The 12,282-nt window shown below is 51.5% G+C and overlaps 1 protein-coding gene across 3 annotated transcripts in view; it reads right to left on the bottom strand.

The window, feature by feature from the left end:
* Positions 1 to 12,282, bottom strand: part of Bmp1 (bone morphogenetic protein 1) — a 39,903-nt gene that overhangs the window by 15,160 nt on the left and 12,461 nt on the right. For all 3 annotated transcript variants that reach the window (XM_005008105.4, XM_005008103.4, XM_005008104.4), the window contains 3 exons: positions 11,019 to 11,143; positions 10,412 to 10,527; positions 834 to 936 (listed from right to left, as the gene is read on the bottom strand). In XM_005008105.4, coding sequence (XP_005008162.2) covers positions 834 to 936; positions 10,412 to 10,527; positions 11,019 to 11,143 — 344 coding nt within the window. The remainder of the gene's footprint in view (positions 1 to 833; positions 937 to 10,411; positions 10,528 to 11,018; positions 11,144 to 12,282) is intronic.

Here is a 12,282-nt window from a genome sequence, read left to right as displayed (position 1 = left end):
GACACGTGAGGCTTGCAGGAACCCGCCCCACTTCCTGCACAGGTTGTGGAGCAGACTACTGGACAACCCTGAGATCCTTAGGATAATGTCCAGCTGGGAGAAGGATCCATGGCTCCTCTGGCCCAATGCAGGCGTGCCCTAGTGACGGGATGTGCCCTGCCCCAATTCCATGTCTGCGACAGGGGCTTCTGTGTTGTGTGGGTTTGACCCACTTAGCCCTGCTTCCTCCCTGCCCCGCCCACCACTCACACACACAGCCAAGACAAAGTATCCAGTGCACAGGGTTGGACGGGCCAGGTGTGAAGCCCCTGAAGTAAGTCACCCTGGCAGGTGTGAGTTGCTTTTGAGCCAGGCTGCACCATGTGCACGGAGACACATGGCTGCGCAGACAGAGCATGTGGAGCTTCTGAAATCACCATGTGAGGAGCACAGCCCGGAGCCATGGGGATGCGCAAAACAGTCTGTCCATTCTCCAGTCACTCTGACTCTCCGGTATGCCAGCAGCCACGGCCACCTTCTAAGGGAGGCCAAGAGCAGGAATAGGACGTGCCTGTAAGTCATTCTGCTAGCTAATGAAGGAGTCAGCCAATACAAACTACGCCAGGACTCCAAGTCCCACTGTGGGTCCCATTCTAAGAAGAAATCAGAGCCAGGTATGGTGGCCCTGCCTGTAATCCTAGCACTAGGGAGGCGAGGCAGGAAGAGCACTGTGAGTTCAAGGTCAGTCTGGACTATACAAGGAACCTCATCTCAATAAATAAATAATTAAGTAAGTAGGTAAATAAATAAAAGAATCAGGCACCAGGGAGTGAGGAGAGCAGTGGCCCCTTTACCTCGGAGGGGTGCTTTCCTCCAGAAGCCGTCTCGCACCTCCACATAGTCGTACCAGCACAAGCGGCTGCGGTACAGGTCCATGGACGTGAAGTTCAGGATAATCTAGGGGGAGTGGGGAAGAAGAGGGTTACCCTGCACCTGTCTCCTCGGGCCAGCCACATGACCATGCTCCCCTCTCTGCCCCCATGTGCAACAGGCTGCCAAGGCTAAGAAGTAACCCATCGCCAGTTGCAGTCAGCAATCTTCCCAGAGAGACCAGGCCATGCTGAAAATGCATTTCTTTGGATTGCTTCGCAAAACACAAGGCAGAGACCGGGGTCCTCCTTTGCCTTGCCATCCCCGGTAAGGGGCCACTGCACTGGGTTAAATGGCCAGCTTAGCTCCCTCCTAGTCGTATAAATAACAGTGTCTTTAAAAGGAAATCAGTTTCCCCAGTGCCAGAAAGGTCGCCCAGTAGCATGATGGTCCTGGAAGTCCGAGAGGGCGGGCAGAAAGGACAGGCAGTGGGCAGGAAACAAAGTCACTCGCCATCATTACTGGGTACTGATCCTGGGCAAGGGGACATTCAGTGTTCAGGGAAAACCACAACTGACTCATTCCCAAGACAGGGTTTAAGGCTAAGTCTCTGTCCACAAGGAGCTGAGGGCACAGATGTAAGAGAAGCATGAATAAACATGCAGTTCAAAGACTCAGCCTCTGGCCTTCTGCCTGGGTTTCAATCTCAGCCTTGCGGTTCCTGCTGGGAGTTCTTCGACAAATAGCCAACCTCCCCGAGCCTCTGACCCCACCGTCGCGGTGTCCCTGGGCACAGGCACTGTCCTCAGTGGCTCCTCAACAGCAGACTCAGTCCTTATCATCTATGCTTCCTTAACACTGGAGGAGCCAGTGATGAGCCCCTGTACCTGGAGTTTCCTTGGGAGCCCCCAGAATGAGCCTTGAGCCTGCTCTGAGCACTAGCTGTGACCTACAAGGTGTGTGCAATAGACACATAGAAGCCCATTCCATGCAGAGGGAACAGCACGTCTGCCTCCCCTCTGCCTTACTGGAGAGTTGGATGCACACAGAATGGAGGCCAACAGGAAGCCAATCCCAAGGGCAGGCGCTGGCACCTGCCGCATAGGTAGGGGTGACAGCGCTCCTGATGAGGGAAGAGCCTCAGGCTCCTGGTCTCGACTCTGGTTGACTGGAACATACACTTAGATGACCCTCCTAACCCCCAGCCCCTTGTTCTGGACCCTGTCTCTGTAGCCTTGTGGACTATACCCTGGCACACCATGCCCTCGCCACACCCCTGGTCAGCCTGTGCCCTCCTAATCGCCATCCCCAGGACCTGCTCTGCACCCTTGTTGCCCAGTCTTTGCCACCTCACTCTAACAGCTCTCCCAGTGACTCTGAGAGACTCCTGGGCCAGTGGGACACTTTTGTCACTTTTACCTCCACCTGCTCACTCCTGTCCCTGTCCAGCTTAGTTCCCCCTTTCTTAACTTCTATTTTGTCTTATTAATTCCCACATCAGTTTAAATATATTTACTTTGGATAGCCTTTTATTAATCATGATGCCCTGAGACAGAACTGAGTAAGATCACGTTTCTGGAAAACCACATGTGACTCCTGATTATCACTCATCACCGTCATTGACGGTTGTTATTATAGCTACTGTTGTTATGATAATGAGTCCCAGCATTTTCAAACACTGAAGCTGCAGATCCATTCCTGCCGGCCAGCATCTCATTATTTGTTTAGAAAATGACCAAATGTGACCACAGAGGAGGCAAACCTGCGGACCGCCTTGGCGATCTTACACACAGACACACACACACACACACACACACACACACACACAGAGAGACACACACGATCTCCACTCTCTCACTATCCTGCTCTGCCCCTACTTGCCTGAAAACTGGGGACAGTCAACATGCTGCCTCTTGGGCCTTAGCCAGAGGCCCACAGTACCCAGAGCAACTGGTCTCTAGCCTCCAGGGCCTGCTGGTCCTCAGTGCTGCAGGAGTACTCTCCACATGGCTTCCTCTCCCCTCCAGCCACCTCTGCAATCTGTCCTGCTTCTGCCTTCATCTTGGCCTGGGATTGGCCAAAGTCCTAGCTCTTAACCTTGCCCCCAACCACAGCAACCAGCGCTGATCTTTTATGATGCAAATAAATTTATACCTCCCCTTGTTCAAAATCCTTTAATGCATGTGACTCAGTAAAATCCAAAGTCCTCAACATGTTGGTCCTTTCACTCTGCTAACACCATCTCCCCTGCTCCTTGCTCACCCGGCCCCAGCCACACTGCCCTTGTCCATCCTTAGGCACCCACAGACAGACCAAGCTGACCTCAGGGCCTCTGCATTTGCTGCCTGGGAGCTCTCCTCAGCTACATGCTGTGTGCCCGCCCTCACTTCCTGCTGGTTTCCTCCACTCTGATTCGAGTGAGGCCTTCCCTGACCATCTCACAAGAACTGGTAATCCCATTCCTGCCCTCCTCCCTGCTCCTGCCAATGCCCCCAACACTTCTACCATCCACCCACTGCACAATGATTTATTCGGCTGCTTATCGGCTGCCTCTCCTCAGCCCACACTAAAAGGTAGCTTAATTCACCACTGACTTAACCCATGGCACATTGTTGGTACTTGAATGTAATTTTACCTTTAGGATTCTACGTGCCTAAATTCATAAAGATGGCAATCTAAAGATACTTATTAGCCAGGCATGGTGGTGCATGATTGTAATCTCAGCACTTAGAAGCCTGAAGCAGGAGCACAGAGAGTTCAAGGCCAGCCTGAACTACCAGTGAGAATGAAAACTTCAACGAACTTAAACGTCCATCAGTACAGACCTGTGGGGAGTGGCTGAAAAATTAACTGAGGGGGAATCAAAATGACAGAATGCTAAACAGTGTGGAAAGGAAGGGGGTAAATCTCTAGGAGCTGACAGGAAACAGTGATGTGGTTCTCTGTTAAGGGCAAGATAATTGCAGAAGATTCTATGTGTGTGTGTTTAAGTCGGGATCTAGAAGTGCATAAGAGTTTACATCAGGACGATCTGGAGGGATCTGGAGGAAGATCACAAGGGAGAATGTTCAGTTCTTTTCCTCATGACTTCCAGACTGTTGAAAAGTTTTATAATTTAAATATCTAACAAATGACAAAAACATTTTGAAAAGTGAGGCTGGCTGAGCATGCTAGCACACGCCTGTAATTCTAGCACTCTGGGGGCTGAGGCAGGAGGATTGCAAGAACTGGGCAATTCAATTCAAGAACATCTTGGGTAACTATTAACTTAGCAAGACCATGTCTCACAAAACAAAGAAAGAAAGAAAGTTAAAGAAAGAGGCTAGGGATGTAGCTCAGAGTGAAGGCCCTGGGTTCAATCCTCAATACAAAGGAAAAAAGTCCGGGTGGAATAAGAAAGTCGGAAGATCCCATGAGTGTAGTGTAGCTCCCAGTCACCCCCCGTCACCACACCTCCGCTGCGCCCCAGGCCTGCCAAGGCCCAGGCGGAAGCTATATAGGCTCCTCACTGAAGGAATGGTCCTGCGTTGGTGGTGGTGGTGGAGGTGGCAGTGGCGGTGGGGAGCAGCCTCTGGGAGGCACAGTGCTGGCTACTTCAGGACTAGAGGTGTCTAATTAAGACTTGTACCGACTCCTGTCATGTGGAAACAGCTGTGCCCTGGTGGCAGGGGCACTGCCCTCTGCCAAAGAAAACCTGGCCACCTCCACCACTTCCTGGCTAGACTTCCGGCCTGAGGCTTGGCTTTTGGGAGCCTCGGAATCTTGGTCTAAAAGACGGAGGTTGCCACGAAGGCTGCCCTGGGAAGTGCAAAGATTAGTAACAGGCTGGGTACAGTGACTCCTAGTGCACCTGCAGGTGACAGGGTCTCCTTGCGCTTGCTGGATGCATCAGAAATGATGGAACACGTGGCTTCTCATGCCAGGCAGGCCCTGGCTATGGCAGGAACAACATCACCCTGGGGCCACTCACTGTTGGGACTGCATGTGGCCTCACTGCACAACCACAGGCACCGAACTCTCAGACACCTCTGTTTCCTTATTTGTAAGACAGTAATAACTACGGGACCTGCCTCACAGGACTTAGGGGAATTATATAAACACCCATAAGGCTGACAGCATCTGGTACATGGTAGTTGGTCACTAAATGTGAACTTTAGTTAGCCCAAGATATTTTGATCCCTCCCCCAGTATTGGGGATTAAACCCAGGGCCTACTCTATTTCATTTTTTAATTCTGAGACAGGGTACTGCTAAGTTGCCTAGGCTGGGTTCCAGCTTGAGAACCTTTTGCCTCAGCTTCCCAGGGTGCTGAGACTACATGCACCACCATGCCCACCTAAGATATTCTGATATTTGAAATGGTTCAGACCAGAATCCTAAAAGCAGAGCAGGGTAAGTAGGATGCCCAGGAAAGCTGACCAAGATTTACTTATCTAATGTATCAGGAATATAGAAAACTTAACAGCAGGTAATATTGGTTTAATTTTCACTATGTGCTAGGTACTACTCTAAGCATTTTTCTTTGTGTAATGTTCATATGAACCCCATGAAGAAGGTGCTGTCATCAGGCCTATTTTATAAGAAACAAAAGCACAGAGAGGTCAAGCGACTTCCCTAAGATCACCCCGCTGACAGCACAACTGGAAATCAAACCAAGCACCATGGTTCCCAAACTTAGGTCCTTCCCCCTTTCCATGCGGGCTGCCTGGCCTGCGGGCCGATTCTGACCGGCAACTGTGCTGTGGACAAGCATTCACTTCCCTGCATCCAAACAGCCCCACATCCAAACAGCCCCACACCCTCCAGCCCCAGAGAAACAGCTAAGCGAAGGTCCCACACACTCTACTGACAGGGTCACCCTTATCCGGTTGGGGCTGGGTGGGTGGGGAAGCATCAGGAGAGGGGGAGAAATTTGGGCAGGACCCTGAGGAACAGGAGGATTTCAGAAGGCAGGGACAGGAATGAGGGTGGATACTGGCAGCTCCGAAGACATTCACAGCTCTTGTCTGCTTGGCTCCTTGGTAAAATCTGCCTGGGGACCACAGGGTCCTCCTCAAAACACTCTCTTCCTCCTAAAGACTCTCCTTGATTGCCTGGGAACAACTGCAAGTCCCGAGGTCTGCTGTTAATTACATCAGTGGACACTTGAGAATCCTAAAAAGAAGCTTTCAAATTTGGCCTGGTGGCACACCCCTATAATCTCAGCACTCAGGAGGCTGAGGCAGGAGGATCACTGCAAGTTCAAGGCCAGACTGGGCTCCACAATGAGTTCAAGGCCAGCCTGAACTACACAGTGAGACCCTGTCTCAAAACAAACACAACAAAGCCTTGCTAAGGAACTTCATGAGCTTGATACACAACAAGCAAAATTGTGTAAGCGTCACCTATTCACATTTCTGGCAATAAGTTGAGCAGTGTGAAGTGAACACAGAAAAATAACCTACCAGCAGCCAAAACAGGTGTCAAAGTCCAGCCATGAAAGCAGTTACCTATCAAAGGTTTACTTTTGAAAACTCACAGACTTGGCTATCAGATAACCCAGAACGAAATGCTGGTCCTATGCTAGTTTTGTAAACCTGGCCAGATTCATCCTAGCATTTTTTCCTTTGAGGCTGGGTTTTGCTTTTCAGTTCAAGCTAGCCTTGAATTCACTATGTAGTTCAGGCTGGCCTCAAACTCATGCCTCAGCCTCCCACATGCTGAAATTATAGGTGTGTACCATCATGTCTGGCCATCCCAGCATTTTGAGTCTCAATTTCCTCCTACCTTGTAAAGTTGTGGGCATGTATCTGTAAGCTGTCTAATAATTTGCCTACACACAATTGTTATAATAAAGCTAGGGCACAGTCAGTCCCAAATGGCAAAAAAGGTTGCTTTTATTTTTATTTTATTTTTTTGCAGTGCTAGGGATTGAACCCAGGATCTCACACATGCGTGGCAAGCACTCTACTACTGACATTTTTTAAAGTTTGAGACAGAATCTCACTAAGATGCTAAATTGCCCAGAGTGGACTCAAACTTGCAATCCTCCTGTCTCCACCTCCCCAGCAGCTGGGACTGCAGATGTGGACTACCATGTCAGACTAAGATTGTAATTCTCTTTTTTTTTGAGACAAGGTCCTGGTATGTAGTTCAGTGAGGCCTTGAACTCACTATATAGCCCAGGCTGATCTCAAACTCATGGCAATCCTCCTGCCTCAACCTCCTGAATGCTGAGATTACAGGCATACACCACCATATCCAGCAAGACTATAATTTTTAAGCAGAATTCAGGAGAAGAATAACAACAGAAAGTAGCATTATTATTCTATGTCCCCAGCTTCTTGGGGCTCTCTAACCTCTGCAGACTCTTTCAATGTAAATGTCCCCATGGTATCATCCTAGGTTCACCTACAATTCCACCATGCTTACTCAATGCATTTCTACAACCCTGAGAAGATTAATCTGGGATTCTTATCCCTGGCCCATTTCTAAGCGCTGGACAGGTTCTGAAAGAAGACGGGGATCCTGTGGGAATTAAGGAGGGAACAGACCCAAAAGAGACAGAGGCTCCTGGGTGGCACTGTGCATCTATGAGAGAGACGAGGGCAGCCCCTGCGGTCGGGAATAATGGAAGGGAGCTGATCCTCCTCGAAACGCTGCCTTACCCTGCTGACTGAGCCAAACTCCTGAGCAGGAAAGAGCAACCCTCTACCTGCCCCTGTGCTCCTTGGGACCAGGACTGTGTTGGGTGCCTGCTTGTCCTCATGCTTTGCCCACTGTGGGGCACACCGTCTGCTAATGAGCACCACAGGCACTGTGAGATACCACAAGGCTTTACAGCACCACAATATCACAACTGGATGTGCGTGCCATCATCTACGATGATTAAAGCAAAACAAGCTGTGTGTGGCGAGATGTACCATGAAATCCTTGCTACTAGGAAGGCTGAGGCAGGAAGGTTGCCAGCTTGAGTCTAGCCTGGGCAACATAGTGAGCCCTTGCCTCAGAACAATATTTTTCACAAAGTGAGGTGGGGCTGGGAGTGTAGCTCAGTGGTAGAGCTCTTGCCTGAAGTGTGGGAAGCTGGGTTTGATCTCTAGCAGAAAAACAAAACAAAACCCAAAACATACATAACAAATTGAACACAGGCCTGGTCAATCATGTGCTCAATATTTGTTATTATGATCTGTGAGTGAGTGTCCAAAGGGGACTCTGGGGAGAGGGATGAGACGGCCAGGACTCAGCCCCTTCTAATCAGCAAAAGACTGCAACTTTAAGTAAGATTTAGAACAAGAGGAACAGAAGGGATGGGTTCCCTTTTGAGTGAAGACGGTAGGATGCAGTTGAGAGAGATGATAGGATTGCTCCAGTCTAAAGTCTGTCACACGTGAGAATCATCTTCAGATTGCAAAAAAAGAAAAATAAGTGGTTTTGGAAAGGAAATGGAAGCTGCTCAACAGGACAGAAGAGTCAGTGAGCACCTCTCTAAGTTGGTTTTTTTCTCTAGGCTCACGAATGACATCAGAGGACAGTCAAATAACTTGCAGATGTGATCAGTGAGAACCCCACGGCAAAAGCTTTCCCAATTTTTAGGCAGGATGTGTGTGCCTGTGTGCATGATGGGAGGGGAAGAGGAGTGGATTCTGGGAATTGCAAACCACCGAGTTTACAGCAATCCCCAATTAAACATACAGTCTGTGTGACACCTCTGGAGAAGAAGCACTGGATCACTGGGAGCCCATTTGGGTTCACTTAGTATAAGCCCATGAGACCCATTTCTCTTCTATTTTAAAGAGGTTTCATCTGGGCTAGGGGCCTAGCATGTGCAAGGCTCTGGGTTCAACTTCCAGCACCACAAGCAAAGGAGGGCTCTCAGCAGTGTGAAGAACAGTGGATTTGGTTGGGAAAGGCATTCCAAACATGTAGTCAACATGTAGAAGCCACTTCTGGTGCCAAGGAAAGAAAGACGGCAAAGGATCAGTTGAGACCAGAGGGTGATGACATTAGGTGGCACCACAGCCAGTGGAAAGCGGCACGCTAACCAATGGATGGCAGTCTGGAGAGAGACCGTGGGTCCGCTTTGGTCTGTGGCCTGTTCGACATTTCAATTGAAGACCAGGGCAGAGACCCAGAAGACACACTTATATGTGCCGTGTGGCCACCTGCTGGACAGCAGGAGTCTGAGCCAAGGCACTCTGAGAGCAATCCGCTAGAATAGATCCAAAAGCGGTCACAAGGTCCAGTGAGCTAGCGGCTGCCTCAGGACAGTGAAGACCACATTCCAGTCAAGCAAAAGAAAGTTTCCGAGGCAGGAGAGAGGCTTCCCAGGCTGGAAGTGTGGGTTGACAGTGAGGCAGGGAGGTGAGTTACAACGCGTTACTCTGCAGGGGTGGACAGAGGCCTCAGGGACAGTGCTTCCCGCTCTATCAAGAACAGATATTGTAACATTAAGATCTGGTTAGAGAACAAAATGGATTTTTTTCTTTTTTGGGTGCATGGGGGGTGGGTATGGGGAGTGAATCTAGGGCCTTTACACTACATTACATTCCCAGCCTTTTTTTATTTCTTGCTTTGAAAAGAGGTCTCACTGAGTCATTAAGTTACCCAGAATGGAATATTCTGAGTAGTGAATCCCTCATCAGCTCAGGTATTCAAACAAGGCTAATCAACCATGCAGGAGGAGCCTGTACCAGTCAGGCTCTGAGTCCTTCAGCACCAGGGGTAAGGGGCGCCTCCCTACCCCTGCAGGAGTAGCAAGCAGGACAGGCCTCCTGGAGGAGATCCTGCCTGATAGGCCCAGGGAGACTAACCCACCCCTGGCCAGCCTGGAGCCAGACACCCAGCCAGTGTGAGACGGAGAACTTGCTCAAAGGGAGAGGGAAGGAGGGGCTGAGATTCCTCTCTGCACCAGGACTGATCTGAAGGTGACGGGTGGAGACATGGAGAGCCAGTGAGCTCACAAAATCAGCCCCACAGGGCCATGACGGGGTCCCAGCCCAGGCGGGACAAAGGAAGGGTGGGAAGGAGCGACATGGTGTCAGGAGGCATCACACTGAAGCAGCTGTTTAATTGTTCCCAGGACCAGAGTTCAGCAGAGCTGGGAGGGACGCTTCTGGAGCTCCCAACTCTGATGAGACAGATGATGAGGTTGAGCTGGGGCTAAGCACTTTCTCTAAGGCCACCAGGCCACTGGAGACAAAGCTGATTGGAACCTAGCCCGAGAAGGGTTCAAATCCCACCTCATTCCTTGTCAGCTATGTGATCTTGGGCAAGTTAGTAACCCTCTCTGTGCTTTAGTTCTCCCGCTGTAAAATGAAAACAATGGCTGTCCAAAAGACTGGATAAAGGCACTCACTACGTGATGACCACTTAGAAAAGCACTTAAAAGGAACTAAGCAATGGTAAGTGCACAGGCACTATCTGCAAAAGGTTGCTGAGAGCTGAGGGCGCTGGGACTGGCAGGAGCCCTCCGCACGGAGGTCTCAGGCCTTCACCACTGCAGACAGGTCACACTCTTGTAGCAGAAGTCCCTGAGCTGGGCTCCTAGGAGGAGACCCGCTCTCCCCCACGCCTGAGGTTACCTTCTCCCCAGGTGTGACAGAGATGCGCCAGACGCAATGCATGTGAGCAGAATAGCCATTGGGGTACTCAGGGGAAGAGAAGTTGCCAGTGCTGTCTTGTAAGGTCTCTCCGCAGGCTGTCAAAGAAAGGAAATGACTGGGCTGTGGGTACCAAATCCCCCCATCTCCCGGCTCATCCACCCCTGGGTCCCGGGGGTGAGAGGAATGGCTGAGGAACTATGGTCCTGTCCCTTTAAGGTCCATCCCCTTCTCTCTCTCTGGGCCTAGTGCTGCCAGGGCAACAGGATGCCCTGTTGTCAAGGAAATGTGGGATCCAGAGTTAAGAGTCAAACTCCTGTGATAGACCTCCTTGTCACCCCCTCAAATCTCCCCTTGCTGCACCTGCCACCCACCCCTCAGTCACCCAGACCCTCTAGGTGGGGAACTCTGCTTCTCAGCATCACCTGGTCCCAGCCCAGGTTCAGTCCTTCACTGAGACATGGCCTCTTGCTTAGAATGCAGCCCCACCGACTTGGAGCTGTGACCTTTGTGGTGGCCCTAGGTCCTGACCTCCACCTCCCTCAGACCTATTCTTCTCCCCTCCCAGCCTGTCCCTTCCTGCTCTGACCTGGGCACTTGTAGAGCTTGCGGGCCTGGGCAATGTCCCCCTTGCTGAGCCGGGTCCTTTGGCCGATGGGAGGTTTCACCCCGTTCACCTCATACTTGGGGACAATGGTGTCCAGGAAGATGCCTCTGAGGAAGATGAGGAGAATAGGGCCGAGTCTCATGACAGAGGCCCAGAAGGGAGGGGATGAGCCTGTCTGCACCCACGGGTCTCGACCTCACCAGAGCCCAGACATTCCTCGGCAGGGTCAGTGACGGGTGCACACGTGGAACCCTATCATTATGCTGCCCACTGACCAGCAGCCACCCTGCCCCGTGGCAGCCAGGCCTCGGCAGCTGAGGAAGCCCCAGGAACGCTCTAGGCAGCCAGGGCCCCAGCTCAGCTGGCCCCAACTCCTGCATCTCCACAGCCCCACCTGGTGCCTGCTCCTGTGCCCTCTCGCTGATTCAGCCCTGAGGAACGTCTCCCAACACCTGGAGCCAGGCCAAAGGGCAAGGGCAGGTTCCATCGTGGCCAGCCCACACCCAGGGTACAGCCCTGTAGCTTCTAATCCAGCAGCATCCCTGTCCCCAGTTTCTCCCAGTGAAATCCTGGGTGTTTCCATCTGGGAGGAGCAGAGGAAGGGAAGGCAAGCAGGCCCCCCTCCCCAGGGCCCCTGACTCACACCCAGCTGGACAGAGCTCCTGGGGGGCAGGGTGGGGTATGGAGGGAAGTCGGGAGAGTCCGTGGGAGTGCGGGAAGGGTGACCTCACCACCCAGCCTTGGTCTCTGTCCCCTCAGGTCTGGAGCAGGAAGTGGGTCTAGAAGACACTCTTAGCAGAGGGGGAAGGGCCACTGTTCAGGGCAGGGACATAGTTGGGAAGAGAGCCAGGCACAAGAAGGCCAGTCCAGGAAAGAGCGTGAGGAAGAAGAAAGGAAGAGGCTGCCTCCCACACTCTGGCACAGAGCAGCTGGTGGGGTTACCACTTTTGGGGGCTCTGGCTGTGACTTCCAAGAGGCTAGCCCAGGTTAAGGAGGTAACTTGTGAGCCAGAGATGGGGGGCTAGGACAGGGCAAGAGCCAGGCTGTGTGCAAATTAACCACCACAAAAATGCAGAGCCACGGGCCTGGGCAATGTCCCCCTTACTGAGTGGGGGACTATGTCCTTGCAGAGGGCTAGAAAGGGATCTCTCCAATGGAAGACAGTGAGAAAAATGTGTCCCTTCTGGTGACAGATGAAAGAAAAAACCTCAGCTCCTGCTGGACTGATAGAGTTTGGGGTCCCTGC

The sequence above is a fragment of the Cavia porcellus genome, unplaced genomic scaffold, assembly GCF_034190915.1.
Source record: "Cavia porcellus strain 051 isolate PalLab524CR breed Dunkin Hartley unplaced genomic scaffold, mCavPor4.1 scaffold_24, whole genome shotgun sequence".
Lineage (NCBI taxonomy): Eukaryota > Metazoa > Chordata > Mammalia > Rodentia > Caviidae > Cavia > Cavia porcellus.
Note: the sequence above shows the minus strand (reverse complement) of the source record. Positions and strands in the feature narration are given on the sequence as shown.